General features: G+C 41.0%; 2 protein-coding genes across 2 annotated transcripts; both read left to right on the forward strand.

Moving 5' to 3' along the window:
• The first annotated feature begins 4,690 nt into the window (after positions 1 to 4,690).
• Positions 4,691 to 6,707, forward strand: apoc1 (apolipoprotein C-I). Its single transcript, XM_014155604.2, has 4 exons — positions 4,691 to 4,909; positions 5,640 to 5,706; positions 6,121 to 6,262; positions 6,378 to 6,707. Exons 2-4 carry the CDS (start codon positions 5,652 to 5,654, stop codon positions 6,442 to 6,444), a joined length of 264 nt encoding a protein of 87 aa, XP_014011079.1. The 5' UTR covers positions 4,691 to 4,909; positions 5,640 to 5,651; the 3' UTR covers positions 6,445 to 6,707.
• A 5,182-nt stretch (positions 6,708 to 11,889) lies between these two features.
• apoa2 (apolipoprotein A-II) lies at positions 11,890 to 14,943 on the forward strand. The gene is made up of 4 exons (XM_014155616.2): positions 11,890 to 12,096; positions 12,354 to 12,398; positions 13,475 to 13,703; positions 14,405 to 14,943. The coding sequence occupies exons 2-4, from the start codon at positions 12,356 to 12,358 to the stop codon at positions 14,562 to 14,564; spliced, it is 432 nt and encodes a 143-aa protein (XP_014011091.1). The 5' UTR covers positions 11,890 to 12,096; positions 12,354 to 12,355; the 3' UTR covers positions 14,565 to 14,943.
• The last annotated feature ends 369 nt before the right edge of the window (positions 14,944 to 15,312 follow it).

A 15,312-nucleotide genomic window follows, 5' to 3' on the forward strand; every position in this document is an offset into this window, starting at 1 on the left:
CCCCCTTTCACATTTTCTTTTAGAACCCTCCCCCACCACCCATACACACCTCTCCACACACACTGTCAATTCATCTCCTAATCTGTACAGATGGTGCTTGATTGACCAAACACTAAAGGGCCTTCCGCCCCCTCCTGCCCTGCAGGTCTTTCTTTCTCTTTTGTCCCCTTTCCTCCCTCCTTCTGTACCTCCCTCCCTCTCTCCCTGCTTCCCCGGTCCTGGCTTGTCGGGATCTGCTCTCACATTCCTTTCTCGTTATCCCAGCAGGTTTCAGGAACCATGTTTGTGTTTTCATCTACTACAGTTGAATTCGGAAGTTTACATAGACCTTAGCCAAATACATTTAAAGTCAGTTTTTCACAATTCCTGACATTTAATCCAAGTAAAAATTCCCTGTATTAGGTCAGTTAGGATCACCACTTTATTTTAAGAATGTGAAATGTCAGAATAATAGTAGAGAGAATGATTTATTTCAGCTTTTATTTCTTTCATCACATTCCCAATGGGTCAGAAGTTTACATACACTCAATTAGTATCTGGTGGCATTGCCTTTAAATTGTTTAACTTGGATCAAACGTTTCGGGTAGCCTTCCACAAGCGTCCCACAATAAGTTGGGTGAATTTTGTCCCATTCCTCCTGACAGAGCTGGTGTAACTGAGTCAGGTTTGTAGGCGTCCATGCTCGAACACACTTTTTCAGTTCTCCCCACAAATGTTCTATAGGGTTGAAGTCAGGGCTTTGTGATGGCCACTCCAATACCTTAACTTTGTTGTCCTTAAGCCATTTTGCCACAACTTTGGAAGTACGCTTGGGGTCATTGTCCATTTGGAAGACCCATTTGCGACCAAGCTTTAACTTCCTGACTGATGTCTTGAGATGTTGCTTCAATATATCCACATAATTTCCCTTCCTTATGATGCCATCTATTTTGTGAAGTGCACCAGTCCCTCCTGCAGCAAAGCACACCCACTACATGATGCTGCCACCCCCGTGCTTCACGGTTGACCAGAGGACAGTTCTCCAAAAGTACGATATTTGTTCCCATGTGCAGTTGCAAACCGAAGTCTGGCTTTTTTATGGCGGTTTTGGGGCAATGGCTTCTTCCTTGATGAGCGGCCTTTCAGGTTATGTCGATATATGACTTGTTTTACTGTGGATAGATACTTTTGTACCTGTTTCCTCCAGCATCTTCACAAAGTCTTTTGCTGTTGTTCTGGGATTGATTTGCACTTTTCGCAACAAAGTACGTTCATCTCTAGGAGACAGAACACGTCTCCTTCCTGAGCAGTATAACGACTGTGTGGTCCCATGGTGTTTATACTTGCATACTATTGTTTGTACAGATGAACATGGTACCTTCAGGCATTTGGAAATTGCTCCCAAGGATGAACCAGACTTGTGGAGGTCTACAATTCTTTTCTGAGGTCTTGGCTGATTTCTTTTCCTTTTCCCATGATGTCAAGCAAAGAGGCACTGAGTTTGAAGGTAGGCCTTGAAATACATCCACAGGTACACCTCCAACTGACTCAAATGATGTCAATTAGCCTATCAGAAGCTTCTAAAGCCATGACATCATTTTCTGGAATTTTCCAAGCTGTTTAAATGCACAGTCAACTTACTGTATGTAAACTTCTGACCCACTGGAATTGTGATACAGTGAATTATAAGTGAAATAATCTGTCTGTAAACAATTGTTGGAAAAATTACTTGTGTCATGCACAAAGTAGATGTCCTAACTGACTTGCCAAAAGTATAGTTTGTTAACAAGAAATTTGTGGAGTGGTTGAAAAACGAGTTTTAATGACTCCAACCTAAGTGTATGTAAACTTCCGACTTCAACTGTATGTTTATAGATATTCCACCCTTCTCTCCCGTCTAAGATACACAGACGTGCACGAAGGTACACACACACACACAGGTGCATAGGTACACAAATGCTATGATAATTGCTTTTGATGGATTTACAGTTAGTTTTTAATTTTTGCAATTTGACTTGTAATGTCGCTGACCCTGCTGCTATCTTGGACCCAGTCTGTGTTGCAAAATAGATTTTATCTAAGAGATTTTAGGTTTATACCTGGATAAATCGTGTTTAAAAGAACATGTAAACACCAGAAACACACAGTAATAGTAAGGTATTCTGTCAGAGCAAACAAAACATGGAGTTTTTTGAGTGTAGTTAACAGAAAGTGTGCGTCACAAAGTTTGCCTCTGAAGCGTAGGATAGAGGCCAGCAAGTAAACATTTAGGCAGGAAGCCAGGCAGTGAAGGCCACCACTTATCCCTCCTCTCTGCTCCACCAATCCCCTACTGCAAAAAGCACTTACACCTACAATACTTTAGTGTTGTTGTTAATGGTAGTTTTAATAAACTAAACAAAGATAATTCTCACTGTATACAATAGCACTATGGCCGTCTTTATTTTTGAAGTTGAAGCACCGTTTCGTGATCAAGTCTATAAATATGAACACAAGCACCTTAAAATGTGCTCACACATCCTTTATTAACCAGGGAAAAAACGGTAGAAAAAATACTCCATGCAAGCAATAACTGTGTCTCGTAAACCACCCCCACTCAACCCTAACCATAAAAAGTAGCATACCATTTCAAGTATGTGACCTTGTATTCAATGAGAAGACATGAAGAGCAACGATGACTACAATGACCTCTCCCCTAAATCAGGTCACACTCCTAATAACAACCTCTGAGTTCATTGGAAAGTGAGTGAGCAAGTTATTGAGTCACAATTTGTTTCTGTTCCTCCTTTACTGGAAGGCCGTGTTTGGGTGAAGTGTCCTACACTATATTAAACCCTGGATGTATTTGCAACGGTCTAGCCAAAGAGAAAACAGGAAAACCACAAGCATTCTGCCAGTCAGCACTTCTTCTCACATACTATACTGCAGCTCCTGGGTGTCTCTGGCTCCGGCTGAAGCAACAAAGGGCTCCAGCTAGCAAGTGTTGGCATAGCAAAACCGACAGTAACCCCCGACAACTCCCCCACAGAGATTTTACCTCTTACTACCCTTCCTCCCCCCTCTTCCCCCATCTTGGTGCTGGAACACAAACCATTCACCACAGGAGCCCTTTGGCAAAAGAAGGGGGGGAAGTCTTTTATCAGGCGGCTTGTTATTGCAATTCATGAGCGAGTGAGACATGCACGTTCATGCCTCATGCATCACACAAAGACTCACACACTCTGCCACAGGTGAGGAATGGCTACTGTGTGATTAAGAGGTGCAAGACAATGGTCATCTCTGCATCATAATAGGGTTTCATATGGCTAAAGCCATCAGCACCAAATGGGCACCCTGCTGTGGGCAGCAGAGGGCTGGGTGTAAAGAGGGAAGTGCTGCAATGAGGAAAACATACATACCCCTCCAGCACTAATGAGAGGTTACTATAGTTCAACAAACTGTAGTCCACTACCGCTGTATGCCCCAACACAGAGAATAACCTTCTAGACTTACTTCCCTATTTTAAGAATAGTGCAACAAATCTGGTGTTTTCCGAGTTGTGTCCATGTGATTATTTACACCAAACCCCTGTACCAAACATGACACACACACACACACACGCACACGCACACACACGCACACGCACACGCACACGCACACGCACACGCACACGCACACGCACACACACGCACACGCACGCACACACACACACACACACACACACACACACACACACACACACACACACACACACGCACACGCACACGCACACGCACACGCACACACACACACACACACACTGACAACCACAAAAAAGAAGAAGGTGACATAGACTTTTCAGACTTTGTAGTTCTTGGACGTGGAGTTACGTATAGGCTATTCCAGTACAGTAGAGGTTTGTTGACCCCAGCTTCTCTCTGTTGGAGACAGCACGGAGGAGCACTAATATAATGGACTTCTATCAGATTTACATAACAGTGGACAAATATGATACTGTGCATGCTGTATCCCATGATAACCCCTGATAACACAGATCTGTGTGTGAGGTCAGTGAAGGGCAATGGGATTGAAAGTAGATCAGAGGGGAAGAAGCGCACATGTTAAAGGCCTAATTTATATATTATGAAATTGATAGGTGTCAATAAGGATTCCATCACACAGCTTTCATCTATTCAAAGTCAGAACAGGGATGACTTCAGGGAAGGGAGGAGGGAAGGATGGCCCAAATACTTGCCTTGCCAAAAAGACTAAGATCGCCAGAAGATCTGCTTTAAAATGCAAAGGTCATTGAATGCAGTCAACACAACGGTGGGAACACTGCCTTTAATTATCGGTCGCAGATCTTCAGTGCTACGGATTGAATAGAGCCCTAAATGGACTGGTCTGGTGGACTCAGAGACAGATCTGCACTGAGCACCAGAGTCAATGCAGTGCTGTTTAGTGATGCCACTGCAGAACTGTATCAATATCTTACCTCAGTAGTATAAGTATCTTATGATCTAGTTTATGGTCATAGTCCACTTTAGGTCTGTATCTTTGTGCTCTCACAGTCTGATGATTTACAATGGATATTTTATGACGAATTAATATCACAATATAAAACCTAAGGCAGGTTGAGAACCCCCCCCCAGATCAGACTGTGAATTACAGATACAGTCAAATAAATACATTCCCACAAAATCTGATTAAATAAGTGTGGTTTGAAACTAGACAGGACATGGACCATACCTCAGCTGGGCTCTCTGAAAAAGGGAGATGGGGGAGTGTTGGTTAATCTGGAGGAGAAGGTGGGAGTAGGCCACTCTTGGCAAGTGCTTCATTGGGCGATGAGGGGTCACCATAGGTCAGAAGTGGTGACTACTGATTACGTCAGCGTCCTGGGATATATAGAGGGACTCCGTCAGTCTGTCAGACACACTCGGGTTATTTTCTCTCTGAGACGGGAAAACAGGTAAGATTAACCTACCTTTCACTGGCATTTCTAGAGACTTCATTTCATTGTTATTACTTCAAATGTCTTTCTTTGCATGTGTTTTCTCTTATCTGAGCCAACACATAGGCCGGTATATCTGCGACTTTGCTTCATCAGTTTATTTACTATAAATAAATGCACGAGAATGCCGCCAATGCAGTTGTTTATTTTATACCCCAAATTTTCCATAAATCTATACCAGTCTCTCAAAATCCTTTTGCGGTATTGTGCCGACATCTAGGTGTAGTTTATACAAGCGGGAAAGACATCCAGCCTACCTTCTGTTTCTGAGCGCCATCCAATGCTCAGGACAGATATTAAAATAATACATTTTTATGTTAGTCTACTAATTTAATCAAATGCAGGTCAAGTTTAATCTAAAATGTAAAATGTAAGTTTTTTTTTCTTGCTAATTTAAAGCCACCAATCGAAGATGTGTGATGGCTAGAGAACGCAAAGGGAGCTGTCCACTGTGCTGACCGCACGGGCGCGCTCTTTCACTAGCCACACGTGCAGCTGAACGGTTTCAGCTATAACACATAACAGCTTTTGATCATTTTCACTTGTTTAGCACAACTCCTGATGAAGCCCTGACAGCATAACGCTTCGATTTTGTTTAACTCATAACTAACTCATCATGCAAACCTTTTTATGATGGAGGATATTAAAGGCAGGGTGTTTTGTTACTAAATTTGTCTTTCGCTTGCAGCCAACAGTCAAGATGAAACTGTCCATTGCCATTGCCGTGTTGATGCTTGTGTTCGCCGCACACACAGGTATGAAGCCCTACCCTATTAGGCAGCCATTACACTCTAACTCTATCTAGTCATTACCGTTGCTCCTTCACCTGCTTCAATACTGGCGTCAATACTAATGCATTATCACTGGTGACACGTGTGTGATGTTTCTCTATCACACAAACACGTGTACATGCACATGCATGTACACACTCACACAGCCTCACACACAAATACGCTTGATAACAGTCGATACAAATCCATTACAACTAAATGCCTAAGTCTGACCTCAAATACACAATACAAATGTATTATTATGAACACACGTGTACCATCTCTCTCTCTCTCCACCGTTCTATCTTCATGATGAAACCCTCTTTCTCCCCATTTTCCTGACTATTTCCAGTTCTCTGTTCATAGTTCTAACCCTGACTCATTTCTCTCTCTCTACAGAGGCTGAAGAGACTGAGAAGACCATTGAGGAGCATTTCACCAACTTCGGCAATCAGATGAAGGAGCTAAGTGATGACCTGACAGTCAAGACCAAGGACATAGTTGAAAAGATTGGAGACAGCGAGTTCGTCACCAAAACCAGGTACACGCCCCCCCAAAACATAACCCAACATGAAATGAATTGGAGATCTACATTAGTACTATGAAATAATGAAAGAGTGAAATGACTCACTGTGTGTCTGTCTCTCCGTCTCCAGGACCTGGTTCACTGAGCAGTTGGACAAGATGAAGGCCAAGATCGACGAGACCTTCCCCAAGCAGTAGTAAGCCTGTACACCTCAGACCCTGCCTGTCTAAGACCCCCCACACCCCCATCACGCTTCTTGCTCTGTCTTACCTGGTGACGCGGTTGCTATGACGCTGACACGTGCCTTGTGCCAACAGACACCAAGGTTATATCCCCCCTCTGTGAAGAGACCGATGTCATCTCTGTGTAATTGTTACGGCTTGCTTTAATAAACATGGCTGGCTTTAATAACCTGGAACACAATGAGCTGAACAATAAAGATACCTTTGTGATAAAACTATATTTGTGGGTTGTTATATTATGCATTTGATTTGCTACAGTAAGAAGTCAACCTGTTCATTTTTAAAGAGACCCAATGAGTCCAGGCAATGACAAGTTAGATGTTATTCTGAACAATGAGTTTGATCGACATTGATTTTGATTTGACATGTGTCTCTTCAACTAATATATGAGGGGCACATCAATCAATCAATGAAATTGATATATAAAGCCCTTTTTACATCAGCCGATGTCACAAAGTGCTATACAGAAACCCAGCCTAAAACCCCAAACAGCAAGACATGCAGATGTAGAAGCACGGCTTTATAAGGATATAAAGACATGAAGACCTGTACGCATAATACAGACAGTATGCATAACATGTATAAAAAAACAGTGCAGAAAGACCAAACATTCACTTCGTCTCTGTTTATGATGCATTGTGGGACAGGTGTAGGATGTTAATGTGGTCAAAGTGAATGGTCAGCTGACCAGTATGACACAGGGGTTAAAAACACCATCATGGTGGCCAGAGAAAAAATCAGTGCATTCTGACTGAAAGATACTATACTTAAAAGCAGTCTGCAACACATGTCATTTCACATTTTGCCCAGACACTTCTCTAACTGAGATTCAGCAGTAAGACAAGTGTCTGCCAATGGCCACTTTCTTCCATTCAACATGTTGGTTGTGTGCAGCCCTGAAAAGTATCTCTATAAACAATGTTCAATCTCTTGAAACTTCATGTTCCTGTGCTAAGATATGCTTCCCCTAAAAAAGACACAAACTTGTGTCACAATCACAAATGGACTCTGGATTTATGATGTTATTGAGCTCTCCTTAACAATGAACGCTCTGTAATGCAATACAACAGACATACTTTGATGCTCTGGATATAATGTATCACTCTGGATATCCACACATCAATAGCTTTACTGAGAGATACTAACCCGGTCAAATCATTCTGCTGAATGAATTAATAGCAGAGAGTGTTCTGTGAGAGATAGTGGTCTATCGATCTATGTCAATAGCAGACACCAAAGGGCAATTGGGAGCACTACACTTGCTGCTGGTCCTCCATTTCACAAGGCCCGGGCTAAAGTCACTGTTTATCCTGAGTTAATGATTACTATGCTGTCCCTGTTTACTGGGATCTGCTCCTGTGTTTGACCAGAGGTCAAGGGTCAGACGGTACATTTTACATTTACATTTTAGTCATTTAGCAGACGCTCTTATCCAGAGAGACTTACAGTAGTGAATGCATACATTTCATACAATTTCATACATTTTTTTTTGCTGCCCCCCCGTGGGAATCGAACCCACAACCCTGGCGTTGCAAACACCATGCTCTACCAACTGTTCCAGCAAATATGTGTATACATGAAGATTTTTTTTTGTCTGAGGGTACAAATCCACATAAAGAGATCAAATGAATTAACATTTGCTCAACCAGTTTCTACCCAGAGAATGAGTACACCAAATCCACAAGATAGACAGGAAAGACATTTAAAAAAGTACAGTCATTAAATCAGTTTAGATATATTCTTAGTTCAAAAATATGTACAATTGTAAATAGTGCACACATGTAACCCTATAAATGAGCTAAAATCAGTGTCACCAGGGCACATATGACAAAGCTTTGGTTATAGTATACCACAGGGTCAGTGTTCCTTCATCTTAAGCAATAGTGGGAAAACAAGATTTGAAAATGACATCCACAGTTGGTCATGTATCAGTGTGTCATTCAGCATTGTGCCTGAAACTGATGTATTGCAGAGAGAGAGAAAGAGAGAGAGAGAGAGAGAGAGAGAGAAGAGAGAGAGAGAGAGAGAGAGAGAGAGAGAGAGAGAGAAAGAGAGAGAGAGAGAGAGAGAGAGAGAGAGAGAGAGAGAGAGAGAGAGAGAGAAAGAGAGAGAAAGAGAGAAAGAGAGAGAAAGAGAGAGAGAGAGAGAGAGAGAAAGAGAGAGAAAGAGAGAGAGAGAGAGAGAGAGAGAGAGAGAGAGATAGGTATTCTGAAATGGACTCTATTTCATTGACCTGCTGTCTTCTTAATAGATATATCTGGAGCACAGAGATATAAAGACCTGGTGTGAATACTTACAAGCCAACATGTCCACTCATCTTTAACACAGAAACTTTGGGCAGCTATCCAGACAATGTTGAAATTGAAAACATTATGAGAGATTAATGTAACCTTTTGGCAAATGCAAGGATGAAAGTTTAACATGAGAGGCTTTTTTAAATGTGTTGCTAGGAGTTAGTGTTTCTTTTTTAAATGTGTTGCTAGGAGTTAGTGTTTCTTTTTTAAATGTGTTGCTAGGAGTTAGTGTTTCTTTTTTAAATGTGTTGCTAGGAGTTAGTGTTTCTTTTTTAAATGTGTTGCTAGAAGTTAGTGTTTCTTTTTTAAATGTGTTGCTAGGAGTTAGTGTTTCTTTTTTAAATGTGTTGCTAGGAGTTAGTGTTTCTTTTTTAAATGTGTTGCTAGGAGTTAGTGTTTCTTTTTTAAATGTGTTGCTAGAAGTTAGTGTTTCTTTTGGGCAGAAATTGATACTGCAGCAGCTGACACGTCATTTATCTTATTTCAAGATGTTTTGTGTTAACCCTTTTTTCGGTTAAAATAAGCAAAATTATCTTCCAATGACGTTAGATAATTTATCTTGGTAAATGTTTTTTATATATAATCTAAAGGGAATTATCACTAAATAAAAGATATTTCAGCTTGCTTACATTTCGGTTTTTGCAGTATACCCAGAAAATCTTTTCTCAAAAATTAAATAAATAAAGAGTATCGAACCACTGGACTACTTACGACTGACTCACTGATCATCCAAGCCAATCCAATCAGTCCACCACTTCCCACCCAAAAACAGACCATCAGTCAGTGGTCACCAAAACAAGAACAATGTACACATGTAACCAAGTAAAAGCACTGCGAGAAGTCCTCTAATTCAAATAAAGTGACTTGATTCCACTACACAGATTGGACAATACTGAGAACAAACACTAAGGTAAAGTGCTCCCTAAAATGCTATTTCAGTTACTTTGAATTGTGTAGTTTCTAGCTGTATTTATACTGGAGGCCAGCCGTTATGTGTGATAATGTTGATTACAGAAATATATATACATATCAGTGATCTATCATTTGAATGTATGATTAGTTTTGTTTGGGGTGATGAAAAATATAATGTACTGTTTATTGAATAATTTCATTATATGTAATATCTCTTTTCTAAGTGAGATGTGTATTTTAGCCAAATCTTCCCATTCTGTTTCTATGACAGATGCAAGGGAAACTGATGCTAGTTGCTCTCCTCTTGCTTATTCAAGGTGTGGCCGTGCATTTCAACATTTTTTATTGTCTATCTAGACTATCCTCCATTGAACTGTTGACATGGACTGGTAGTATTTTGAGTATGGTTTTCATCCTACTGTAACCTACTGTAACCTCTCTCCTCCATAGCATGTGTGTCCATAGTGGCCCAGACGCCAGCCCCAGGCGACTCTGACTCTGAGGGGCTTCTGCAGCGGGCAACAGAGGCATACAGGTACAAACAGACACACAGTCACCATGGCCGACCATGCCGTTTTAAGGAAAAAGGTAAAAGGTATGCACTCAGTAGATGCTGCTTCCAACTGATTTATTCTTGTGTGTGTGTCTTACAGGGCAGCCAAAGTTAAAGCCCAGAGAATAAGAGAGGTGGTGCGGGCCTTTGCTGGTGCGTACTACGAAGACCACATCAAACCAGTGGCTGTTCCCTACATGGACTGGGCCTCAGCCTCCACCAGTTCCTTCTGGGACAGAGTCAAGGAGAAGATGGACCAGTACAGACCCATCTAATGGCACCTGAATCTAAGGCAGACGAACACCCACCCAGCTCACTGCCAACACATATACTCATGCAAGGTGGTACTAGGACTGATTCTATGTTCATATGCACTAGGGATTACAACTAGGACATTTGTGTTACAATGTTTTAGAAGAGCGCGTGAACACTGCTGTATGATTTGGCCGGTGAATGAGGACACCCGTTTACTAGTGTTTCATTAACCTCAGCACAAGGGTTGTGATAGTTTTAAAACTGCCATAGAGTTTATCAGTAATCATACCGTTAGGCTCACATATTGCATCTAAGTGAGTCAATTAACTATTGTGAACCACCAAAATGAATTAACACTAAATAAAATGAAAACATTTAATTGTATCATTATAGTGTTGTGCCTTTTCATAAACTTTCCCTTGACACGGTCTACACTCCTCGCGAACTGAATGAAGTAGAAAGCTGAGAGAGACTGAGAATAGATTTTAGAATGGCAGAGAGAGGAAGAGAGAAAGCAACAGGGAATGACAAAGAGGGAGAGAAAGAATGAGACAGACAGACAGACAGACAGACAGACAGACAGACAGACAGACAGACAGACAGACAGACAGACAGACAGACAGACAGACAGACAGACAGACAGACAGACAGACAGACAGACAGACAGACAGACAGACAGACAGACAGACAGACAGAGACATCAGTGATGGGAGTGATAGCTACAGACTGTGTTGAAATCGGAGTGTTTTCTAGGTGAGAGTTGACAGTTGAGATACAAGGTTCAGCAGGTGTGTCTGGCTGGAGGGGAGATGTGTGTGACCTGCAGGCCGTTTCTCTCGGGTGTCACTGTGTGGACTGCAGACATCGATCCTGGAACACAGTCAACATACTCAGGGCCCTGTTTAATTCAATCAAAACCATAGTCTGACTAACTGGGATACATGAAACACATTCAAATAGACAGCGAGAATGGACCTTAGCGTGAATAAACCGTTGAGATACTTTTTTGTTAGACATTGTAAAGAGTGTTTTGTTGTTGAGTTTGTGAATTCTGAATGTGTGCAAGAATACAGATTTCAATGAGTTACATAGAGGAAGTCAAACATACTGGTTTATGTTCCACACAAATGTTGACAAATCAATTATGGAAAACTGTCAGACACAGTTAAAATGCTTAACATGATCATTCATTAAAAAAAAATCTCATTCATGCACTGATATGCAAACGTTTTGGAGGACAATTTAGGCTTTCCTACATATGCAGAATAGGGCATTGCAGCATAAATAGATTTCAAAAACGAATCCAAGTGATAATCTGGATGCATTGCATCACCTGTCTCAAGTGCAATGGACTTTGTTTAGGCAAACGAGTGTGTGGATGTTTGTCCTATAGGTACAGTGGGCTCTGGTGTGTCTGGTGCGTGGGTGTGTGTGCGTGCGTGTGCGTGCGTACCTGTGTGCATACTCATTAGATGACGTTCGTTTACTCTCCTCACTATATCATGGTGTCTACTTGTCCAGATTGCTTTACAGACAACTCAGCCACCAAAGGAGACATTTAATTCACTGGGATCTGTACACACACTACAACAGGTTGTCTTTTTCTCTCTCTCTTCTCAACTTTTCTACATATATTATTTCAATGCTCTAGTATCTCTAAAAATATAAATGTATGAATTATTTATTTTCTCATGTATTTTAAGATGCATCTTCCTTTCGTATCCATTATAGTTTCATTGATGCCTGATCAGAGTGGTGTGATTTCTAGTCTAATAAATAGACAGGCATTGCATTTAACTTCATCTAAATAATGCATATAAATTCTTATTGTGTTTGTTTTTTTCTTTCAGAAATGAACGGAAAATTGGCATTAGCCTTAGTGCTTGCACTCCAAGGTAAGACCTCGAACCTGCAACACACACCCTGCAGAACTCAAACCAGATATGTGTTTTTTCATCAGAAATGAATGCTTATAGGTACCTTCATGTGTGTGTAAAATATTGTTTACTGTTCTCAAATGTTTAATTCATAGGTTTTAGATGTGTATGAAATGTATTTTTTTGGCAAAAATGCTATATATCCATTGTTTAGCTGGAATGGAAGGTTCGTGTCCTGTAAATACTGTATATTGATGTCACAAATGTATCATTTGTACAGTTCTTTATAAAACATGTAGCTATTTGTCACATTTGACTGTGTAAAACCTAGCTGTAATACAACTTATTTCTGTGAGAGAGGTGGATATATAACATTTTGCTAAAAAACATGATTATTTGTCTCTGAAATGAAACCCTCGTGATATTTTAAACAAAGACATGGCTGTCATTGAACAACCCCATGCCATGATTAGATAGTGAAAAAACACACCAATCTCTTCCATAATGTCTTTAAACAATAAAAGCAAATTGACCAACATTTATGAAAATGGACATATAGCGTTCATTCCAGCCGTTTCTACAACAGAAGGTAATAGCCACCTTTGACCTGCAGCTGTGAACATGTCAGTGACAGTGAGAGAATATGTCATCAACAGGAATGCATAGCACAGTTAGTTAGTTGTATGTTTATCTGAGAGGTGATAGGCTTTGAACTGTGATGGACTTGTGGAGGTGATAGACCGACCACGTTGAGCAGTGGCACTATGGGCATCAGAACCCACTGCTACACAATCTGCAGGGATAAGAGAGACCTCAGATGTCAGGTTGAAATGGCCTGTGGTTATTTCAGCCGAGTTTACTCATCATGAGAGCGATCAAACCAAGTGACCGAACTACCTCCATTACACAGACACAGACACTAAATCAACCTTACTCACACACACTGCCTGATTATGCGAAGCATTTGAGTATATTAGGGCTATTTTGTGGCTATAGTTAGTCCAGTGGTTTTAGATACTGTTTAACAGCAGTCAATCAAGTCAAGCATGTGCAATGAATTAATAAATACTATCTCTTCCCTGTCTCCCCTCCAGTCTCTGTGTGCCTGTGTGAAGTACCAGAGCCAGACAAGGAGCTGGTGGAGAAGTATGAGGCCATGAAGTCTGTGTTCTACAAGAGGCTGATGAACGCCTACAGCAAGGTGCAGGCTGCTGTGGGGCCTATGACTGAGAGCCTGGGCGAGGGCCAGGGCCAGGCTGCCAAAGACTACATCGAGGAGCTGCAGGGCAACCCCAAATTCCTGAGCGCTGTCAAGATCGGAAGGTGAGTGCCCCACCGCGACACAACCAAGTTAACTTGTTGCGTCAATCCAGACCCTGCACTGAGTCAGTCTGTCAGTCTGTCAGTCTGTCGATGTCCTGTTGTCCTGCTTGTTTGTCTGTCTATCCGTCTGTCTGATTTACTGTCAGTTCTTCTGTCTATCTGCCCATAACTTTGAAATAGGATTTCAAATGATTATAGGATCTTAGATATTGGCCCTTCATGCCCATCAACATGTTAACTAGATATTTTACCATTCTCTATTAACCAGTGGACACATCAGAACTTAAAATACCATTTCAGGTATTTCAATTACATTTCACTACATTTCAAAACAAGTTTTCAGATCATCTTTATTTGAAAAAACAAATAGTTGGAAATACACTTGGAAAGTATTTGAAAATACTTAAATACACTGGCTCAGATACGTTCCCATGCATTTAACCCAGGTATTTGAAATGCTTTCAAATACAATTTGGAAGACTACTTGTTTTAGTTTTCTCAAATAACCATTCAAATACTAAAATAAAAGTACTTATTTTGGGCTGTGTATTTCAGAATACTCAAATACACAGATGTAAAAATAAAATAAAAAAAACACTCAAAAACACATGTATTTTAACCCAGGTCTGGGACACATAGGATGGCTGTTAACCTATAACATCACTGACATCTCCTCCTGTCTCTGTGTGTGTGTTGTCCAGTGGTCTGGTCCAGGAAGCAGCACCCTTGGTGGACAAGGCCCGTATGGCCGGCCTGGGTCTGTACGGACACTATGTGCGCCCCCATGTTGGCACCTACCTGGATGAGGCCATCACCTCCATCAAGGTTTACCTCGACAAAGTCCTGCCTGCCGAGGATTGAGCCCTAGATAGCCTCCGTCACAACGGACCACCCCACACGCTTGTACCTTTCCACACAGGGCTTGGCTCTGCTTTAGCTGTGCTTCTGATACATGTATTAAATGCTAGAGGGGGGAAATACCTGAAGGTGATTGAGAAGAGAAATGCACAATGCAAAACGCATCCCCTCCCGTTTTCTATGTCAACACTTTTCTAGACATGACTGTTCAAGGGAAACAAAAGTCAAAGCATGGTAGATAGGAAGATTGACATCTCGCAAGAGCTTTAACATTCATCCAACATTGTGCATGTATATAACTACGTGTTTGATACTCTCACAGGAGTTTGTGTGTGTGTGTGTGTGTGTGTGTTTGTGTTCAATAAAGATCTGAAAGTTGAAACTCTCGACTGATACTTGTGCATCATGTTTAATTAGGGTCCGAACATTTTTTTTACTCATCTATAGGAATAATAATATCATGAACCAGATTTTTCTTTAAGTACCACAAGTGAGAAATGTTGATCAAACTGCTTAATTGTTTATTATTAAGAAGTTACGGTAGCACTTTATTTTAGGGTAAAGAAATGACCAGTTATGTACTTATTATTAACATTATTCATTATTTAAGAGTTACATGGTAACATGGTGAATACACAATAATAACCTATAAAAACAGGTGTTTCTTGGAATTCATTAAAATAAGCATCAAGTGATTAAAGCTGTAGCCCGTCACTTGTTTTGACTGACAACAGAACAGGACAGAACATGA

This window comes from Salmo salar, chromosome ssa02 (assembly GCF_905237065.1).
Source record: "Salmo salar chromosome ssa02, Ssal_v3.1, whole genome shotgun sequence".
NCBI classification, from domain to species: domain Eukaryota; kingdom Metazoa; phylum Chordata; class Actinopteri; order Salmoniformes; family Salmonidae; genus Salmo; species Salmo salar.